Source organism: Anopheles stephensi, chromosome 2 (assembly GCF_013141755.1).
Source record: "Anopheles stephensi strain Indian chromosome 2, UCI_ANSTEP_V1.0, whole genome shotgun sequence".
Lineage (NCBI taxonomy): Eukaryota > Metazoa > Arthropoda > Insecta > Diptera > Culicidae > Anopheles > Anopheles stephensi.
Genome location: NC_050202.1, coordinates 69,618,240 through 69,635,103, shown reverse-complemented (window position 1 = coordinate 69,635,103; position 16,864 = coordinate 69,618,240). Strand labels below are relative to the sequence as shown.

Below are 16,864 nucleotides of genomic sequence, written 5' to 3'. Positions count from 1 at the left end.
AGGCGTTGTCGCTAGCCGTACTGCTCTAACTGCTTGCGAGAGAAAGAGAATGAAGGATAGAGCAGATAGGCAGTAAAACCAACCCTTCGCTCTTACGAACAAAGGTACAAAGGGTGAGAGTGAGAGAGAAAGAGAGTCGGAGAAGGGTTTGGTTATGGATTTTCCCTCCTGTGTACGCATGCGCCACACGAAAGGATACGACCGCACCTCGACGACACCAACTCGTCCCCGTATCCCGACGAGCTTCCCAAACACACACACACACCTTGACACCTCCCTACCAGCAACCTGCTCACTGTTGAGCGCGATGGCGCCAGCGAACCCACTTTTTGTGTGTGTCGCGTTTCGGTACATCCTTGCCGGAGGTTCGATCGCGCGAATCGCCGTCAAACGTCAAACGGACGTTCGGCGCAAACACTGATGGGCACGGAAATGGAATGCCCCAAACAAAAAAAAAACAAAAACACGGGACAGACATCGGAGGCCAAGCGCGGCGGTACAAATAAAACGATACACACCCGGAACACCCTGGAATATCTCGGGAAACACAACCGGACAGCGTGGCGGAAACAGAGGGGTGGACACACTCCGGAAGCGGAGTACAAAATCTGTTCGATTCCCGGCTTCACATCACACAATATCAATGGCACCGGGAGAGCCCGGCTGTGCAGTCGGGCGCAGGAAAAAGTGGAAATGAAATGAGATGACAAAATGATTGGTCCGAATGCATATTTCAAATCTTATGCTAATGAAAAATAAAATCGTGAAATCTATCCCGAACCCCCTCCCTTCCCTGTCGGATGCCATTATGGGTGCCCAATCGTCTCTATTGCGAAATCGGCCAACGAAAACCAGGCAACCCCAAGATCGGGGTGATTCCGGCACATAACAAACAAAAAATGGTTTCCATGCTGTTGAAAATGAAGCGAACGAGTGAAAATTGGATCCGACCATCGCTCCGTCACAGATGACCGGTAAACCTGCTTCAAACCGGAGTTTCGCAACCTCAGATCACCACAGAATTGGACCGTTTGTTTGAAGAACGTTGTCGAACATCGAACAATTATTTTCGCCCAGATCTGTACCTTTTTTCCGACGGCTAAGGGTCTAAGGGTCTTCTGTCCTGCATGTCTATCCTCGGTTCGGAATTGGAGCTCTTGGTGAATGGCGAACGGGAATTCCATTGAACCGTTTAGTGGAGCGGCAAATGCCGACGGGATGGCTGAGAACAGGGGAAATGAGATGAATCCGAGAATGGGTTTCCTTCATGGTAAATTAAAAACTATCCAAAGAACGTTTGGGTCCTTTTTACGTTAAATGCTGATTTTTTTTTGGTGAAGAATAGCGCAAGAGTTTTAATTCAAAATAAACTTTGGATAAACTCCAATTTAAGGTACATTTGAAACCGATTTAATACTTTTAAGTATATTTTTAGGATTTACCATGATACTACCGGGAAGAAATTGTGTGTCTTTACCGGGCTTTTGATTTTGAAATTTTCAAATCATTTATCAACAAAATTTTCATTCAACAAATCAACAAAAAAGCCATCTTTGGAAATCTTTTTCGCAAAAATAAAGACCCAAAATGCTGAAGAACCGTCAAACGAAAGGAAGACGAAACCTGTAAGGACCCGTCAGACTAGAAACCGTTTTTCAGCATCGTAAATTTTCATATTTCATGCCCCGGCCACCGGAGAGAGACAGAGCGAAAGTGAGGTCGGTGGTCGACGCTTGCGGTTAAACGGTTGATGACACCCGACACCGATATGCTTTAGATGATAGTTTGGCCCTTTTTTTTCGTCATCATACCACTAAACATCGTCCTCCTGCAAAACTCCAAACCGGATGGAGTTGGAGTACGGGAAAATCTTGCCTACGGACCAACAAAAAAAAAAAAAACGAGCGCCAAACGACAACAAACCTTTGCATCTCGTGGTTGGTGGTCATGTGCACGGCAGAGAAAACACGTGTCTCGTGTTAGAATCTAGCTAGCTAGCCGTGTGCGTGAACTGAGCGCGCTGGTGCAGATGTAAAAGGCAAACTCACGAACCACAAGGGCGTCTGGCTCTAGGCAAGGAAGAAAAGCTAAGCTACGACGAGAAGCTGATTCGAAGGTTCGTCGGAGTTTCTGGAGTCGTATTGGAAGTTTTGGCAACAAAGTTTGATGGAATACATCGTCTATGATGCTCAGATTTTTTTTTTCTGATGTCCTTCTGATGATAAACAAAAGATGTCTGTTCAGTAAAACTACACAAACTTATAATAAATTGTTTGTTCCGTGTAGCTCATTACCATGCTAACACGTCATATGCAAGGATATTCTTATCACAGCCCCTATAATAAATAATCGAACGAACATTATCACCACCTTTTCCTCAACTCCCGTGGAAACGGGTTGATTAGTTCTCCCCCCGCCCTTCCCTGCTTACTTACCTCCAGAAAAGGGGTCACCACCACACCACACTACCGACGCTTCTAATTCAACGCTTTCCGTTGGCCCCGACAAATCCGTACCACGGCACGTGAAGAAAGTTGTTCCATCACAGATAATGTTCGATCATTTGCCGTGTGTCTTAGCGCCGATAAGGCCGCAAGCATCACTCAACTGGGAAATTACCGCCGCACAACCAGAACCGCTCTCTATGAAATTTGCCTGAATTTTTAATCGACCATATTGCCAAACAAGCACACTTTCCTTCGGTCGACGAGATTTCGTTCGTGGGAACGATACTGCCGTCGTCGTCGTCGTCGTCGCCTTCTTGCGACGATTGTTGTTATACTCACTCACCGATCTCTATCTACCCGTCGGTGATACACTAGAGACACTGACAATTTTGCCTTGTGTTTTGCGACAATACGGGAAACTTCTGGAAGTGGTAGTCAATTCGCGAAACACTTTTAAACCATACTATCCACCATGCAATAAAAACCGCCGTTCACGATTATTTCACTATGTCCCGTTTCTTCCGCGGCTACAACGACCACTTTTTCTTTCTTTAACGACGGGTGTCAGTCTACTACTGTCAGTACCAATGCACTGAGGTAGTGGTAGGACACTTTACAACAGCGGGAATACAGGTTGGTGCAAACGGCAACCAAAAGCTCGTTCAGATTTATCGATTTTGTGCTCTTTTTCCTCTGCATTAGAATGTCAGGTGAAAAGTCCGTCGGCGGGGGTGCCTCGTATTGGTAGGCCTATGTGGCCTCATTTGACTTACACGCGGTACTTAGGCGGCAGGCACGTTCGCAACACATGAATCGCAGCACACAGTCAGTGCTCACTCCTTCTCCTGTACTGCAAGATGTCCTTATTTCCCCTCTTTGAGCAATGGCGTACACTCTATCGGTGTGCTATTACTTCCCCTCCGAGATGTCAATGTATTGGTGTTGGCGTTGCCGTAACGTACAGTGATGTTCGAACCGAGTGCTACATCAGTAGAAAGTTTCGGGACACGATTTTCTAAATAATCAGGCACTTCCTTCACTACAAGATGCTGGCCTGTTGCAGAAGGCCTCGATACCACTCACGATATGACGCCGTCCAAAAATACTTTTCTGACCAGCTAACTGGCGTCCGGTTAGTCTAATTCGATGGTGAGATCACCATATAGCTGCTAGAGCTAGTCATTGTAGGCTCCTCCATTATCCTTCCCCACGTACGGGGAAAATCCTTCCAAAACATCTTCCCCTCGAACGTAGGAAGGTTTCGTCAGATTTGGTCAGATTTCAGGTGTCCTTTGGATTCCATGGATTTGTCCGTCTAGACAGGTGTTTCGAATAGGGTAGTTTCCTCAGGCTATAATTTCTGGGTTGGTAGCCAGCACTGTTGTGCGTATGTCAAGATTCATGTTGTTGTCTATATACCCGTTTCACCTAAGATAGGTGAGTTTTACGTTCATCAATGTTTTCAGAAGGACATTTAGTAGCTGGACAAGGCTTTGGACACAACACAAAATAAATTGCTTAGAATTCTATATATTTTTTCAAATGAATATTCTGTTTTACGATTATCTTAAACACTATTGAAGGTTTATCGCTTACTGTTAAGAAAGTTTCAACATCTGCCTTCCTTTACACAGTGTCTAGCGTTGTAATCAGTGAGAGCGACTGGTGACAAATCAACTCAATTCAATTATACCTTTTAAAGTAAAGAAAAAAATCCAATTTATGTTAAGACCTGTCCATCAAAGAGGTAAAAACTTACTGAACTCTGCTAATATTCAGCCTGCCTGCCACAATTACTTGTGATCTACTGATACATCCGCACTAGCGGATATCATCTGCTGTATAACATTGGTAGAAAATATATTCCTACGATTGGTTTGTTGGTAGTTTGATAATGATTTGCTGTACAAATATCGCACTGCACTGCACTGCCTGTTGTTTCACCTTTTGTTTGCGCACTGCCAGGAGGAAAATCAAGGAGCTACTAAAACTGTCCCTCCCTGTTCCTTATTCCCTAGGTAAATCGATTGCCAACATAACTTTTAACGAACCTTTCATAATCCCTACTGCAAATGCAAATTACCTTTCTACTCATCGTCTTCGGTTGCCTTCTTTTGTTTCGATTTTTTGCTCTTTTTTACCGATGCTGGTGCCTCCATGCTTTCCTCCAGTACGCTTTCCTCGGCAGGCTGTTCCGAGTCACCCTTGTTCTTCTTCTTTTTCTTCTTCTTGGCGGATCCTTCTCCCAATTCGGGCTCTTCGGTAGCTGGGGGGGCTTCCTCTACAGCAGCTTCCTGTATGGTGAATGATGAAAATAGAGCAATTTAGGACGTTTTCCAAGCAGCACCGAAGCAAAGTCACACTTACCTCTTGCTGTACCTTCTTCTTCTTCGGCGAGGGTGCACTTGCGGATTCTTCTTCTGCCTTTACCTTCTTGGAGCTGGTGGACGGTAACGTGCTGTCAGTAGCGACCTTGAACGTTTTCACCTCGCTGACGGCGTGGAATTTCTGTAGCTTAGCCTTCGCCTTCACGCCCGATAACCTCGTGCTGTTGCCTTGCTCCAGCATGCGCAATCTGGTTTCTAGCTTCGCGCGGTGATCAATACCCAGCTGCATCGTTACATCGTCACCGAACGCATCGACACGTGTGGCCAGTGAGGCCTTTGCTGCTAGCGATCGCGAAATGCGTCCCTTGTTTTTGATACTAGCCGAACCGACCATGGCGGCGTGATAGATTAGACCGTACTTCGGTGTGTCTTTCTTCGTTTTCAGTGCACGGAACAGTGCCTTTTCCGAACCTGTGTAGTGGATGAGAAAGATTGCATATAGTACTGCTTTGGGCAAAAAGAATAAATACCTTTCACTCACCCAAAATCTGTAGCGTTGAAGCGGGATGCTTCGCCAGATTGACCAGAGAACCAGAGTGAGCGATTAATCTGGCACCAACCGTTTCTCCGACCAGCACAGTCAAATTCGGAGCCATGGCCATCATGCGCGCCTTCAGATAGTCGCTCAAATGTGTACGATACTCATTGATCGAGATGATCTCATCGCAAAGGCTTTGAATGTTCGTGATGTCTTCCTCCGAAATTTCCGTACCTGCGAGATGCAAAAAGGAAGCCTCATAATAGCACGCTTACTCTCAGCTAAATAAGCTGCAAAACCTATTACTCACCCATCGAAATTTCAGCAGCTTCCTTCGCCTTCTGCTCAAGCTCTTCCATCAAAATGTCGGACAAGTCCGTGTCGGCCATGTTATCCCTCGTGCCGACCAATTTGATAACCTTCACGTACGCTATGTTGTCGGTCAGAATCTTTCCCAACTCGGGAAAATGCCAGCCGTACCTGTTGTAGTACAAATGTGGGGTTGAAAACCGAGATATCTTTTGTGTGATAATATTGCCGATCACTTACCATTCTCGCACTCGCATCATGTAGTTGTTGAGCTCCTTGTCCAGATCGTCTAACAAAGTCTGTGCCTGCACGATCATCGTATCGATCTTGTCCGGTGAGAACTTAAGCTTGTAGCGGGAAAGCGAATGGGCCAAACCGAGCGACATGGCCGTCATCTCCTTCTTCGGCAAACCGGACAGCAAGCTTTCAGATTGCGTTCGAATGCAACGCATCAGCTCCAACACCGACGTGTTTGCCACACACTGTAGCGAAAGCTTATCCTTGATCGCGTTACCGAGCTTGGCATCGGCCACGAGCAGCTGATTTTGTACATCGTCGTCCACCAGCTTCTTCAATGCCTTTTTCAGCGATTTCGACAATTTGCCCTCGACAGCGGCAGTGGCAGCCGAAAGTGCTTCGGTTGTATCGGCAAACTTTTCAAAATGCTTCAACTTAACGCTGTGAGAGGATGGAAAGATACGCATTAGTGGGTGGCCCATTCCTATCGGTATTGTTTAAGGTAAACAGCCACCAAACGGTATGATGTGCATGAAAGCAAAATTTATGTATCTGTTAGCTTGTAGGGCATAATGTGAAATTTCATGCTGGGGGTTAATATTAGACGCGAAAAAAAATTCCACCATTCACTTTAGATGGCCGAATGGAACTATGCGTCTGACTGTAGTGACTGTACCGTCTGCCTGCCTACAAACAAGATCGTATTGTAATGGCAACTTACATCTTGCTCGCCTTTTCCGGAGTTTCAAATTCCAGATACAGGTTGTCGATCTCTTTAAATTTGTTGTCGTCCAGCAGCTAAACAAATGGGAAAACAAATTCTACTTCAGCTATATAACCTCAACATACGTTTGCATCGAATGCTTTCCGGCAATGCTATCAACAGCAAGCACGCTGCCACCGGATGATTTGACCGGTTCAAGGGCTAAATATAAATCTTACCTTAAATATGGCATAACCTGCCGGTGTTTCGTAAAGTATAAACATGATGCTATACTTTTAAGCCCTCACCGATGTGTTGAAATTGTTTTATTCTTGAAATTTACAATCTTTGGTCAGATTACAACGCGCTTTGCTTCGGAACTCCACAAATAATTCAACAACGTGCTTTCTGCGTGACAGCCGAAGGCCGCATCGAAATGACAGCTGCTTTATCGATGTGTTTATAGCTAGCGATCCATGGCTCACAGCTCATGCCTGACAAAATTATATTTTTTCAAATTATTATTTTTAAACGATCAGAAGTATCCACGACACATCCCGTTTGAGTTGATTATCTCGAAAATTTAGAAATCCTTCTCCAACTATGAAGAAAATAGTCTAATAGTTCTCACGAGAGCAGAATCGTAGTTGTCACCTGTCAGACTAGAAAAACACAACATTGGGTAACCAACAGCTGTCAACAAAATAAGGATTTTTCGTTCGGCCAATCGCTTTTGTGCTGGTAGAAAATTTAATCGCCGTAAACGATTGCTCGGAACAATAGCAATGTTGCGCTTGTTCGCTAACACCATGGTAAGTTCGCTCGATAATCATTCTAGCCTGTGGGCTTGCATGCCGGCAAGCGGTGGCTTTTGTTTTGAAGACGGCAGCACCAGCATTACATAAGTTTCCTTGCTCTTTTTGTAGCGACTCGCGGCCACCCGGCCACTGAGCACGTCCTCGGTGAAGATGAGCGACAACTTGTTCGTGCATCGCGATACGCCCGAGGACAATCCGAGCATTCCGTTTGAGTTTACCTCAGAGAATCAGAAGGTATGTTGGGTGTAAACAATGCACATCCATGTACACCGGAGACGTCGAACTCTTCCCAATGATTGCTCTTGCTTTGGTGTGTTACAGCGTGCCGAAGCTATTCTGAATATCTATCCGGAGGGACACAAGCGGGGTGCCATGATTCCCTTGCTGGATCTGGCCCAGCGACAGCACGGCTGGTTGCCGCTCTCGGCCATGCACAAGGTTGCCGATATTCTGGGTCTGCCGCATATGCGCGTGTATGAAGTAGCCACATTCTACACCATGTTTATGCGAAAACCCACCGGAAAGTATCACATCCAGGTGTGCACTACCACCCCGTGCTGGTTGATGGGATCCGATGAAGTGCTGGAATGTTGCAAGGTAGAAGCGAACTAGAAGCAAACTTTGTTTGAACAATTACTTCATACCTATTTGTTTACCGTTTTAGAAAAACCTGGGCATCGGCGTCGGAGAAACCACCAAGGATGGTAAATTTACAATTTCCGAAGTGGAATGTCTAGGTGCGTGCGTGAATGCTCCCATGTTGGCCGTTAACGATGATTACTACGTAAGTGAAGGGAATAAATGAGTGGGTGTGTGAGGGAAAAATGTTGTAAAACACCTTTTCTTTTCGCAGGAGGATTTAAGTGTAGCTGATACAGAAGAAATTTTGAATAGTCTCAAGCAGGGACAGCAGCCTCGCCCTGGACCACGCAATGGACGGTTTGCATCCGAGCCAGTGGGTCAACTAACTTCTCTTACCGAAGAACCGAAGGGCCCCGGTTTTGGGCTGCAAGCAGGGCTGTAGGTTCGCTCCAAATGTCATTCTGTCGCGTCCTAGTTGAAGGAATAAAAATCGCAAAAATCTATCGTGGCTGTAACTAATTTCTAGCAGACGTTCTTCGGTGATGCATAACGGCTAGGTGTTAACTCATCTGGAAAGGCCGCCCACGTAGGAACTTTCAATACATTTTCCATTCATTTATTATCATAACAAAATCTTTCAGCATTTTATTCCGACGATTTGCGTTTACAAACATGGCATTGACCTGGTTAATTGGTCCAGCCAAAATCATCCCCTATTTCTCAACACCGTATTGCAACCCCCAATCACCGATTACACGCACACACCCTTGCCAGGTGCTTGCTGACGACGTAAACAAACATGCGCTGTCAAAATCGCTACACAGCAGCAGTACACGAACGGAAGATGTCAAAGTGAGATCCAACTTTTTTTTGTTACGTTCCGTTTGTTTGCATCGAAAAGAGAAATCTAATCCCGGGGAGCCAATTATTTCGGGTCGCCGTTTGCCAAGATTCCGCAACACAACAAGCCAACATGGCAGGTTCCGCCTTAAGGCGTTTAATGGCCGAGTACAGGCGTAAGTAGTGGGGTGTACAGGTGACTTGGTGACCCTGCGAACGGTAGCAGACTGCGACTTGCTAATGCAGCCCGGAACTGCACTCTACCTACAATCGGGTGGTCCTCCAATGTCTACATCCGATCGAACTTTGTTGTCTCAATTTCAGAACTCACCCTAAACCCGCCGGAAGGTATCATCGCTGGTCCGATCAGTGAGGAGAACTTTTTCGAATGGGAAGCACTAATTACGTGAGTATTCGGGATTTCACTACCTGTTGGTCAAAGTTCAAAGTCACGGCAGCGCTTGTCAATTATCGTTTTCAGCGGCCCGGAAGGTACCTGCTTTGAGGGTGGAATTTTCACAGCGAAACTCGTATTTCCACCCGACTATCCGCTCAGTCCACCGAAGATGAAGTTTACGTGTGAAATGTTCCACCCAAACAGTAAGCATATCCGTGGAAGGAATCAACGAAACAAATCATTATCCAGATGTGGCTCATGAAAACCGCTTTGTTTCCTATTCTAGTTTTTACTGATGGCCGTGTCTGCATATCGATCCTACATGCGCCGGGAGATGATCCGCTAGGTTGGTTGATGGAAAAGAAAAGTGCAATGAACAATCGAAATAATGGTACTTCTCCTCTCTCTCTTAGGGTATGAACTATCAGCCGAGCGCTGGAGTCCTGTACAGAGTGTGGAAAAGATTTTACTAAGTGTTGTTAGTATGTTGGCTGGTAAGTTTCTCCATTTCGTTCGTATGCTCCAAACAAATAAGTTCGGTTGTAGCATTTTACTTTAATTTTTTGTCGATCCGGATAGTTGTATCCGTTCGTCTGGCTGGCTATTCCACAGCCCGTGCCAAATGTTTCGTGCGTTAGAATCACTTCAAAATTTCCTGATTTGTGTACACAAAAATTGTCTACTGTGTACCGTATTTGCTTTTCAAAATGCTCCAAATGTCGGACGCACTATGCCGATGGTGAAAAAGCTTCCTTTGAGACCCGTCAATGTTCTGTAGCAATGCTTTGGCACACTTCAAATCCTGCAGTCTAAAGGCAACGAGCAGCATTTGCCTCAATTCTAGATCAGTCGACTGATCTGCTGATAGTAGATATTGCCCATAAAGATCATCCGGATTATGCTGCACGCATTGTAGCATCCCTTTACTCGCCAGATACACAATTATCCACGTTCGCCAACTTTCATAGTTGGTGCCATCGAAAATGAATTCTTTACGATGGGCCACTGTCGTCGGGGCAGGCATTTTGAAATTGAAAAGTGCTACAAATAAATGCTTTAATCAAATCAACAGATAATGACCTAACGTTTAAAAAAAACTCAATATGTTACCTTTTATCAGCACTAATCAGCCGGCTAAAGAAACGTTTTTTTAATGCTACGCTACGGTTGCTACGATTTTCTTGAATTGCAACATCCAACATCAACACTAATCAACACTTGCTTTGCTTGATTTGCTTCCAGAGCCAAACGACGAGTCCGGTGCGAATGTGGACGCTGCGATAATGTGGCGCGAAAACAGGGAAGAGTTTAACAAAATTGCCAGACGCATCGTGCGCAAAACGTTGGGCCTTTCATCGTAAGCTTCCCGCTAGCTAGCTAGCTTCCTACCTTACCTAGCAAAAGGTGTGCACCGTCAATCCGTCAACACGCGTGCCCGGTGTGTTGTGTCGCCCCCCCCCCCCCCCCCCCCCCCCCGGGAGAGCGTGGGAGTGGAGTATATGGGCCGGAATCGAAATTGCAATCGTGTGTAGTTGATCGTTCTTTATGTTTGTTGTTTTATGGAGTATGAGAGTAACTGGCTATGGGTGGATTAAAAAGCAAAGCAAAACATTGATTGATAAAGAAAGCTTGTGGTATCATCGTACATATGTCTGTGTGTGTGTACGGGGCGGGAGGAAATGATAATTTGTTTGATTGTTTGATCGTTTCACATATATTTTGTTTGGTTTATACGATGACTTTATACCGGGTTTGCGTTTGTCATTAATTTCCCGTAAATTTTGTTCACGGATCGTTATTCGTACTGCGGACCAAGAAGTTTACGTTCACCCCTGGTATAACCCTCCATTCCGTTTAAAGGCTAAAGGATGTTCGATTTTGTTTAGTTCGCATGTGATAATAAAACGAACAAATAAAGCTAAAAATGGTATCCTGTTAGTAGCTGTATTCGTTTCTGTGTAATGATGGTCATACATGTCATTTCAAATGCAGAGTTACAAGTGAAATCAAACTGTTATACACTATATATATCACTGTCTTGACTGCTGCCTATACTAACATATCCTAAACACTCGTCAGTAGTCTTGCGTTACTTGCTACAGATTTCGTCGAAAGCTACCAAGCTCTACCTTAAGGGGCAAACCGAATTAAAGGCCTACAGCACATTCTCCAGAAATTCCGAAACCACCAGTGGCGAATCAAGCTCTTTGGAGGCCTCGAGCGGAATGGCAGTCGAGACCCTCCAATTGTGACTCGTTTGTGAGTAAGACCAAAAGGATTTCCCTCGTCGACGAGGCCCCGAGTGGTCGCTCCTTCCACTCCTCATCGCCTCATTATCGACTTCAAGAATCGATCGATCATAACTTCGGATAACAATATAAGCAGCGATCCACAAGACCCAGCAATGTACGAGAAGCACAGTGAAACAACCAGTAGTCCTCAACATACGTGAGTTCTGAACTATTGTGGTCTCGGACGCCAATGCGCTTGCCATTTTCGTGCGACGGGCGCTTAGGATTATCTTTGGCGATGTGTACCAGCGGGGCGTCCGGAACTAGGTAGGATCAACCACAAGCTAGCTCATCTGTTTTACGGTACAGATTATCTGACGGTGGTAAAAGCCATCCGGATATTATATTTGGGGCATGTGATGGGTAAGAACAAAGCTCACAGGCTCGATCAAGCGAAGTCCGGGTCAGACCGAGACTCCTGGATCGTAGTTCTGGCTATATCCCATCGACGTGTTCAATAGAGCGACCCATCCGAACAGAAGATAAAGATGTCAGTGGCTTTAAAAAAGCGAAAGTTCTTCATCGATAGCGACTGTCAACAGAATAAGGCATACACCCATATGCTTGCCCATGAAAAGTAACAGCGAATCGTGCACACGTTCACAAGCACCTCTCTTACTAAATGTAGAATAAACGAATCGAAAGCGCGAACTCACGTGCATGGGTATGCACGCCCTCCGCCAGGAAACTCCTTTCGCTAGTGAAAGCTTTCTCAGCCAAACGTTTCGACAAAAAGGAGGGGTAAAAGAAATGTCCCCAAACTCCATACAAGTGCACACACGCGAAATCGACACATATTGTTGGACTTTCGGAAGCAACTACATATCTGCCACATACCATGAAATATGATGGCCTGCGAGAAGGTTTAAATTTTCAAATATTCTACCATTTTTTGTGTGCAGTACTATTTGAACATGCTGCAAAGCAAATCATCATCTGGCGAATGAGGCACACCACCTGTTGAGCACGACGGTTTGATCTTACAGTACATCATCTTGTTCTTCGTCCATGCTCCAAGCACTCCACCCATGCTCCCAGCAACGCCCCATGGAAGCATGATGGTGTACAATCGTGTGTGTGTGTGTGTGTGTTTTGTGCTAGCCGGGCAGCATGCAGAACACCGTTAGAATCGCACCGCAAACAGCCAGCCAGCCGTGGGGCCGTAGAACCGGGCGGGAAGAAACAAACAAACGAGCGAACAAAGGAACCAATCAAATCGAACGAACGCGCGCAACATAAACCGGCAATGCCACCCCCCCCCCCCCCCAACATCATCACCTCGTTTGGGTGTACGCCATAGCTGGGAATGGTGCGAAGGTGGCCAGCAGCAGCAGCAGCAGCAGCAGTGGGGAATGGACACTAAAATTGTGTCACGGGCTGCTTTCTTCCGATCATCTGCCCGGTCGGTACATTCGATCGCGAGTCTTCGAAGAGAAAGGTACGCAGGCAGCTGCAGTGATCACCGCCTGAAGTTTATTGGTTCGTTTGGTGTGGTTTGTTCTTTACGCGAGAAGAAGTGCTTATTTTTTGGCATAGTAAGAGGTCGGGAAACCCGTTACTTGTTTGCCATTTTTGTTTGCTTTTCTCCACAGTGCAAAACTATCGTATCGTGCTTAAACTTAAGCAGTGTTTAGGTTTCCTCTTCTATCGGGCGTACAAGTCTTTTGTGTTTTTGAATTTGAAAACTGATCACCTGACGTGATTACAGTGAGTGTGGAGTGGATTTATGTGGAACTGCAAGAATTTATCGCTTTTCTCCCTCTCTCTCTCTCTCCCTTGGACAAGCATTCTATAGGCCAGGACAAACACGGTAACGGTGGTTAATGAGATAAACCATCTTAACGGTAATTATTAGAAGAAATCGAGCAAGCATGCTCGATGAGCCATGCCATGCGCTATCAATGGAGGAGGCGGCTATGCATGTCGGTTCTTTTGCATACGAGCTGGATGCTGAAATACGGACCCGCTGGTGTTCATGCATATAATAATGAGCAATTTAAAAGCAAAAAAAAATACGATGCTTGAACGAAATTTCTTGATCATGTGCGAGAAGAGAAATTAGCTTTGTGTGCGTGTGGCCATTTTTTATTTAACGATATTCCCGTGTTTTTTTTTTCAACAATATGGCGTGGCTTGAGTGAATAAGATGTGTTTTTGACCCCAAACCAGGTGATTTTTTTTTCAAAAACTTCTTGTATTACCGTCAATCCTTTAGAAAGCTTTTACCATAGAGGAGAGGCTCAAAGCAATTATGTCATCAGTGTTCTGACTTCTTGAGGAGAGTCTCCGAATTTTCGTCCAGCAAGTCTCAGGTGACTCTCTCTTGAACAAGCTCACCTTGTTGGTAGAAGCTATCTTGTATCTTGTAGAAGCTAGCTAGTAAGTAATGTCCATCTTATGTTGGTCATTCTAGCACACCCAGAAAGCTTGGTCTGGATGTTCTGATAGAGCTCATTTTATGGCTTCACAGCTTTACTCTGGATAGCTTTAACACCAATGAAGAAATCACAACAGTGTAGCATCTCCAGGATTTACCACATGGTACAGATCTGATCAGAAGCTGGCTTCCTGCTACTAGAATAGAGAATCCACTCCAAGAGTAAAGAAAGTTGTTGGGATGGTACCAACAACGAATGCAACTAAACAACCTAAAGTAAAGTAAACACAAATCGAAACGTTTAAGACCGAATAATTACATTAATACACTTCGTTTGTACCCCAACAAAGGGTTAATCATCCCTCCACCGGTTTAAATTATGATTCATCAATCGGGGTTTTGCTCCCTGCTGCTTCCACAGCTTCTCACTGCAGAGCAGAAGATTTAGCCTCCATCATCGCATGGTCTTTGGACACGCTACTCAACGGTACACAAACGTTCCGCCCGGTGCCGGTTAGGCCATAAAGTTAGCGGTTCAATTATGGGGCTTACTGTGATCGCTCTTTTATTCGTCAGAGATTCATTTAGAATTCAGCTCATTCGCCAAATAATTTAGCTGCTCCAGTTAGCGGTTGTTAGTCGAGTCGATTAGCGGTACGCACATGCACGTACGAGTTAAAGCTGTTAATTGCTCAACCGATGGCGGGTGCCGGGCCCCGTTTTACTTTGCAGCTAATTGTCGAATTTTATTACATTACACGGTTACCCGGTGCTATGCTGTTCCTATGCTCCGCCGGTTACCGTAAACAGCTGACGGCTTACCAAGAACGAGAAAGCTTTCGAAATCCGGACTATCGGTTCGTTGGTGTACACCGGATTTCGTTCACTGACAACACACCGAACCGATCCTGAGGGCGGACGAGGGTGTGATCGAAATTTTCGTGAAAGTTGGGTTCGGTCAGCTCTAAACATTATGCGTATGTGTGACCTCGTTTTGTGGCGGGGAGTAGAGTGTGCCACAGGGCCAACACAAGGTGCCGACCGAATGCTGCGATCACGACGCGCGCTGGAATGTGTCGATCGTACGGTGTGATTGTAAAACAAACAGTGGGCGACTTTCATTGATTACATTTTCCCGCCCGAGTGCCGGTTGGTTTCGGTTGGTTACTATAGTTTCATTTCACTATTTCCACAGCTTTTGAACGACAGTTAAAAGATGAGGATTTTCTACACCTTATGGACGGTGGGTGTGCTGTGCACAGTTCTAAGCTGTTCCTCTGCACGAAAGCTTGAAAGTGAGTCATATTTTTGTACCGAATAAATGCACTTGTTTTTAAAATTTATTCTAATCTTTTTGTAACAATTGTGCTTGCCCCAACAGACATAGCTTCCAACGTTATACCCGGCAGTAATGCGTTGGGTCAGCAGAAACAGAACGCCGTCGACACGTACGAGGATGTGTCGGGCTCGGAAAATCAACCGGATGTCGGAAGCGAAGCCCTGCCGGAGAGTACCGAAACGAACGAAATCGAGGATGAGGTGGCGAGCCCGGAAGTGGTGAACGAGGTGCTGGAAGAGTCGAACGTCGTGCCACAGGAAACGGTTAGCGAAGCGACCGTGGTCAACATGGACGATTCGAGCTTAATAAATCGCTACTGCCGGTGCACGGCGTACGAGTGTAACTGCTGCCGGGACATTGACGTGCCACTGTTCCCGGTCAAAGGGCCGGGATGTGCCGTGATACAGTACTTGGATGGCGATCGAATGTCGGTTGGCGTGAAGTTTGCCGATCGTATGATCGTGAATCGAGTTATTTCGGGTAACGTAACGAGAATGAATGAGAAGCTCTGTGATGGTGGAAATGAATGAAATATGTAACATATGAACCTCTACTTACAGCGCGAAGAGCGACACCGGTCTGTTTGCCACTGCCCGGCGGCTACAACCGATTCTGCGGACGCGTCTACGGTATCTCGCGGAAGGCTAACGAAGGCTTCAAAGCTTGTCTGGGACTGGAGCTACGGGCGGATGATGAGGTAGAGGCGGTGCTGCGAGTGTCCTGCTTCAAGTTTGGACCGCGCGGATTGTCCGTGATGGATCCGGAACCGCTGCCACCGGTCGATGACATTGACGTGGGCGATGAGGATGATGAGGACGAGGAAGATGAGGCGGAGGAACTGTTTGGATTTTCGCTCGGTATGTCACAGCACAGGCACACGATGGGATAGGCGTTGGGGCTTTCGGGGTTTTGCTAGCCATCTTTATTATGTGTTTTTTTTCCTTTTTTTTTCTAGACGATGACGAAGATGACGATGATGACGAGGAAGACGATGATGATGATGACGGTGGTGCCGATAGCAGTAGCGTGCAGGACAACGAAACCGATCAGGGTGACTCGCCGGACTACACCGGCTTTAGCTTTCTCGATCGTGACCTAATGGGAAGCATATTCGGGGTGAAAAAGTTTTGGTAATCGAGCATGGAGCAGTTAAGTTAAGGTTAATTTAAAATACCGTCGGAGATACAAGCATCAAACTACAAAACAGGAAGTAGGAAGTAGATTGCAGCTTAAAGGCATAAAAACTGGTAAAACAATTTAACGATCGAATGCTAAAAAATGTATGCGATGTTTGTAGGTAAGCAAGCACAAGGGAACCAGTTGCGATGCATTCCATCCGAATGTAAATAGTCATAGCCGGCCGGAAGAGGGTCAGTGTAGCAGGTTTTTATAAGTATTTATGAAGCAATGCATGTGAATTATTTATTGCCTACGGCACCGGGTCGTCGATCCGCGTTTTAAAACAATTTAGGTTGGAAAAATAAAACAAACATCATGAGAAACAACATCGGGGACACAGTACTCTAGCGCTTGTAACGCATCACCATTGCATTGCGCAGTCTTTTGTTTCGGAATACATCGTCATACCGTGGTCAGGGTTCTAGCTGCCAGAGGGAAAGAACCCCCTTCCTGGTGCGACGAATAATTACCCTTTCGCCA

General features: G+C 45.8%; 5 protein-coding genes across 12 annotated transcripts in view; 3 read left to right on the top strand and 2 right to left on the bottom strand.

The window, feature by feature from the left end:
• Positions 1–3,840, bottom strand: part of LOC118504550 (inhibitory POU protein) — a 51,525-nt gene extending 47,685 nt beyond the window's left edge. Inside the window, exon 1 of one of the 4 annotated variants that reach the window (XM_036039157.1) lies at positions 2,436–3,840. The gene's annotated coding sequence lies outside the window, so the exon portion shown is untranslated. The remainder of the gene's footprint in view (positions 1–2,435) is intronic. The other 3 variants (XM_036039153.1, XM_036039156.1, XM_036039158.1) reach the window with 3 other exon arrangements.
• Positions 3,841–3,961: 121 nt separating this feature from the next.
• On the bottom strand, positions 3,962–6,953 carry LOC118504549 (nucleolar protein 58). The gene is made up of 8 exons (XM_036039152.1): positions 6,801–6,953; positions 6,580–6,656; positions 5,862–6,299; positions 5,623–5,792; positions 5,316–5,546; positions 4,815–5,245; positions 4,537–4,741; positions 3,962–4,501 (listed from the first exon to the last, which is right to left on the bottom strand). Coding segments are annotated over exons 1-8 (1,599 nt in total). The 5' UTR covers positions 6,846–6,953; the 3' UTR covers positions 3,962–4,499.
• A 200-nt stretch (positions 6,954–7,153) lies between these two features.
• LOC118504553 (NADH dehydrogenase [ubiquinone] flavoprotein 2, mitochondrial) lies at positions 7,154–8,476 on the top strand. Its single transcript, XM_036039165.1, has 5 exons — positions 7,154–7,373; positions 7,488–7,613; positions 7,701–7,976; positions 8,044–8,163; positions 8,233–8,476. Exons 1-5 carry the CDS (start codon positions 7,347–7,349, stop codon positions 8,401–8,403), a joined length of 720 nt encoding a protein of 239 aa, XP_035895058.1. The 5' UTR covers positions 7,154–7,346; the 3' UTR covers positions 8,404–8,476.
• Positions 8,477–8,620: 144 nt separating this feature from the next.
• LOC118504555 (ubiquitin-conjugating enzyme E2 G2) lies at positions 8,621–11,137 on the top strand. Its single transcript, XM_036039167.1, has 6 exons — positions 8,621–8,977; positions 9,126–9,207; positions 9,283–9,401; positions 9,485–9,544; positions 9,612–9,692; positions 10,441–11,137. The coding sequence occupies exons 1-6, from the start codon at positions 8,935–8,937 to the stop codon at positions 10,557–10,559; spliced, it is 504 nt and encodes a 167-aa protein (XP_035895060.1). The 5' UTR covers positions 8,621–8,934; the 3' UTR covers positions 10,560–11,137.
• A 1,651-nt stretch (positions 11,138–12,788) lies between these two features.
• Positions 12,789–16,855, top strand: LOC118504552. 5 transcript variants are annotated; one of them, XM_036039161.1, is made up of 5 exons: positions 12,789–12,927; positions 15,062–15,161; positions 15,248–15,685; positions 15,766–16,062; positions 16,161–16,855. In XM_036039161.1, exons 2-5 carry the CDS (start codon positions 15,083–15,085, stop codon positions 16,337–16,339), a joined length of 993 nt encoding a protein of 330 aa, XP_035895054.1. In that variant the 5' UTR covers positions 12,789–12,927; positions 15,062–15,082; the 3' UTR covers positions 16,340–16,855. The 5 variants fall into 5 exon arrangements, with proteins under 5 accessions (XP_035895054.1, XP_035895057.1, XP_035895056.1 ...); XM_036039164.1 differs by lacking the exon at positions 12,789–12,927 and adding an exon at positions 12,944–12,968; XM_036039163.1 differs by lacking the exon at positions 12,789–12,927 and adding an exon at positions 14,223–14,900.
• Positions 16,856–16,864: the final 9 nt, after the last annotated feature.

Coding starts and splice junctions, on each gene's coding strand:
- LOC118504549 (XM_036039152.1), bottom strand. CDS start 6,845: ATGTTTATACTTTACGAAACACCGGCAGGTTATGCCATATTTAAG. Junction 6,657..6,800: donor CAGGTTATGCCATATTTAAG/GTAAGATTTATA, acceptor CCATTTGTTTAG/CTGCTGGACGACAACAAATT. Junction 5,246..5,315: donor TTCAACGCTACAGATTTTGG/GTGAGTGAAAGG, acceptor TCCACTACACAG/GTTCGGAAAAGGCACTGTTC.
- LOC118504553 (XM_036039165.1), top strand. CDS start 7,347: ATGTTGCGCTTGTTCGCTAACACCATG. Junction 7,977..8,043: donor AAGTGCTGGAATGTTGCAAG/GTAGAAGCGAAC, acceptor TTACCGTTTTAG/AAAAACCTGGGCATCGGCGT. Junction 8,164..8,232: donor CCGTTAACGATGATTACTAC/GTAAGTGAAGGG, acceptor TTCTTTTCGCAG/GAGGATTTAAGTGTAGCTGA.
- LOC118504555 (XM_036039167.1), top strand. CDS start 8,935: ATGGCAGGTTCCGCCTTAAGGCGTTTAATGGCCGAGTACAGGC. Junction 8,978..9,125: donor TTTAATGGCCGAGTACAGGC/GTAAGTAGTGGG, acceptor TCTCAATTTCAG/AACTCACCCTAAACCCGCCG. Junction 9,693..10,440: donor TGTTGTTAGTATGTTGGCTG/GTAAGTTTCTCC, acceptor ATTTGCTTCCAG/AGCCAAACGACGAGTCCGGT.
- LOC118504552 (XM_036039161.1), top strand. CDS start 15,083: ATGAGGATTTTCTACACCTTATGGACGGTGGGTGTGCTGTGCACAGTT. Junction 15,162..15,247: donor CTCTGCACGAAAGCTTGAAA/GTGAGTCATATT, acceptor TTGCCCCAACAG/ACATAGCTTCCAACGTTATA. Junction 16,063..16,160: donor ACTGTTTGGATTTTCGCTCG/GTATGTCACAGC, acceptor TTTTTTTTCTAG/ACGATGACGAAGATGACGAT.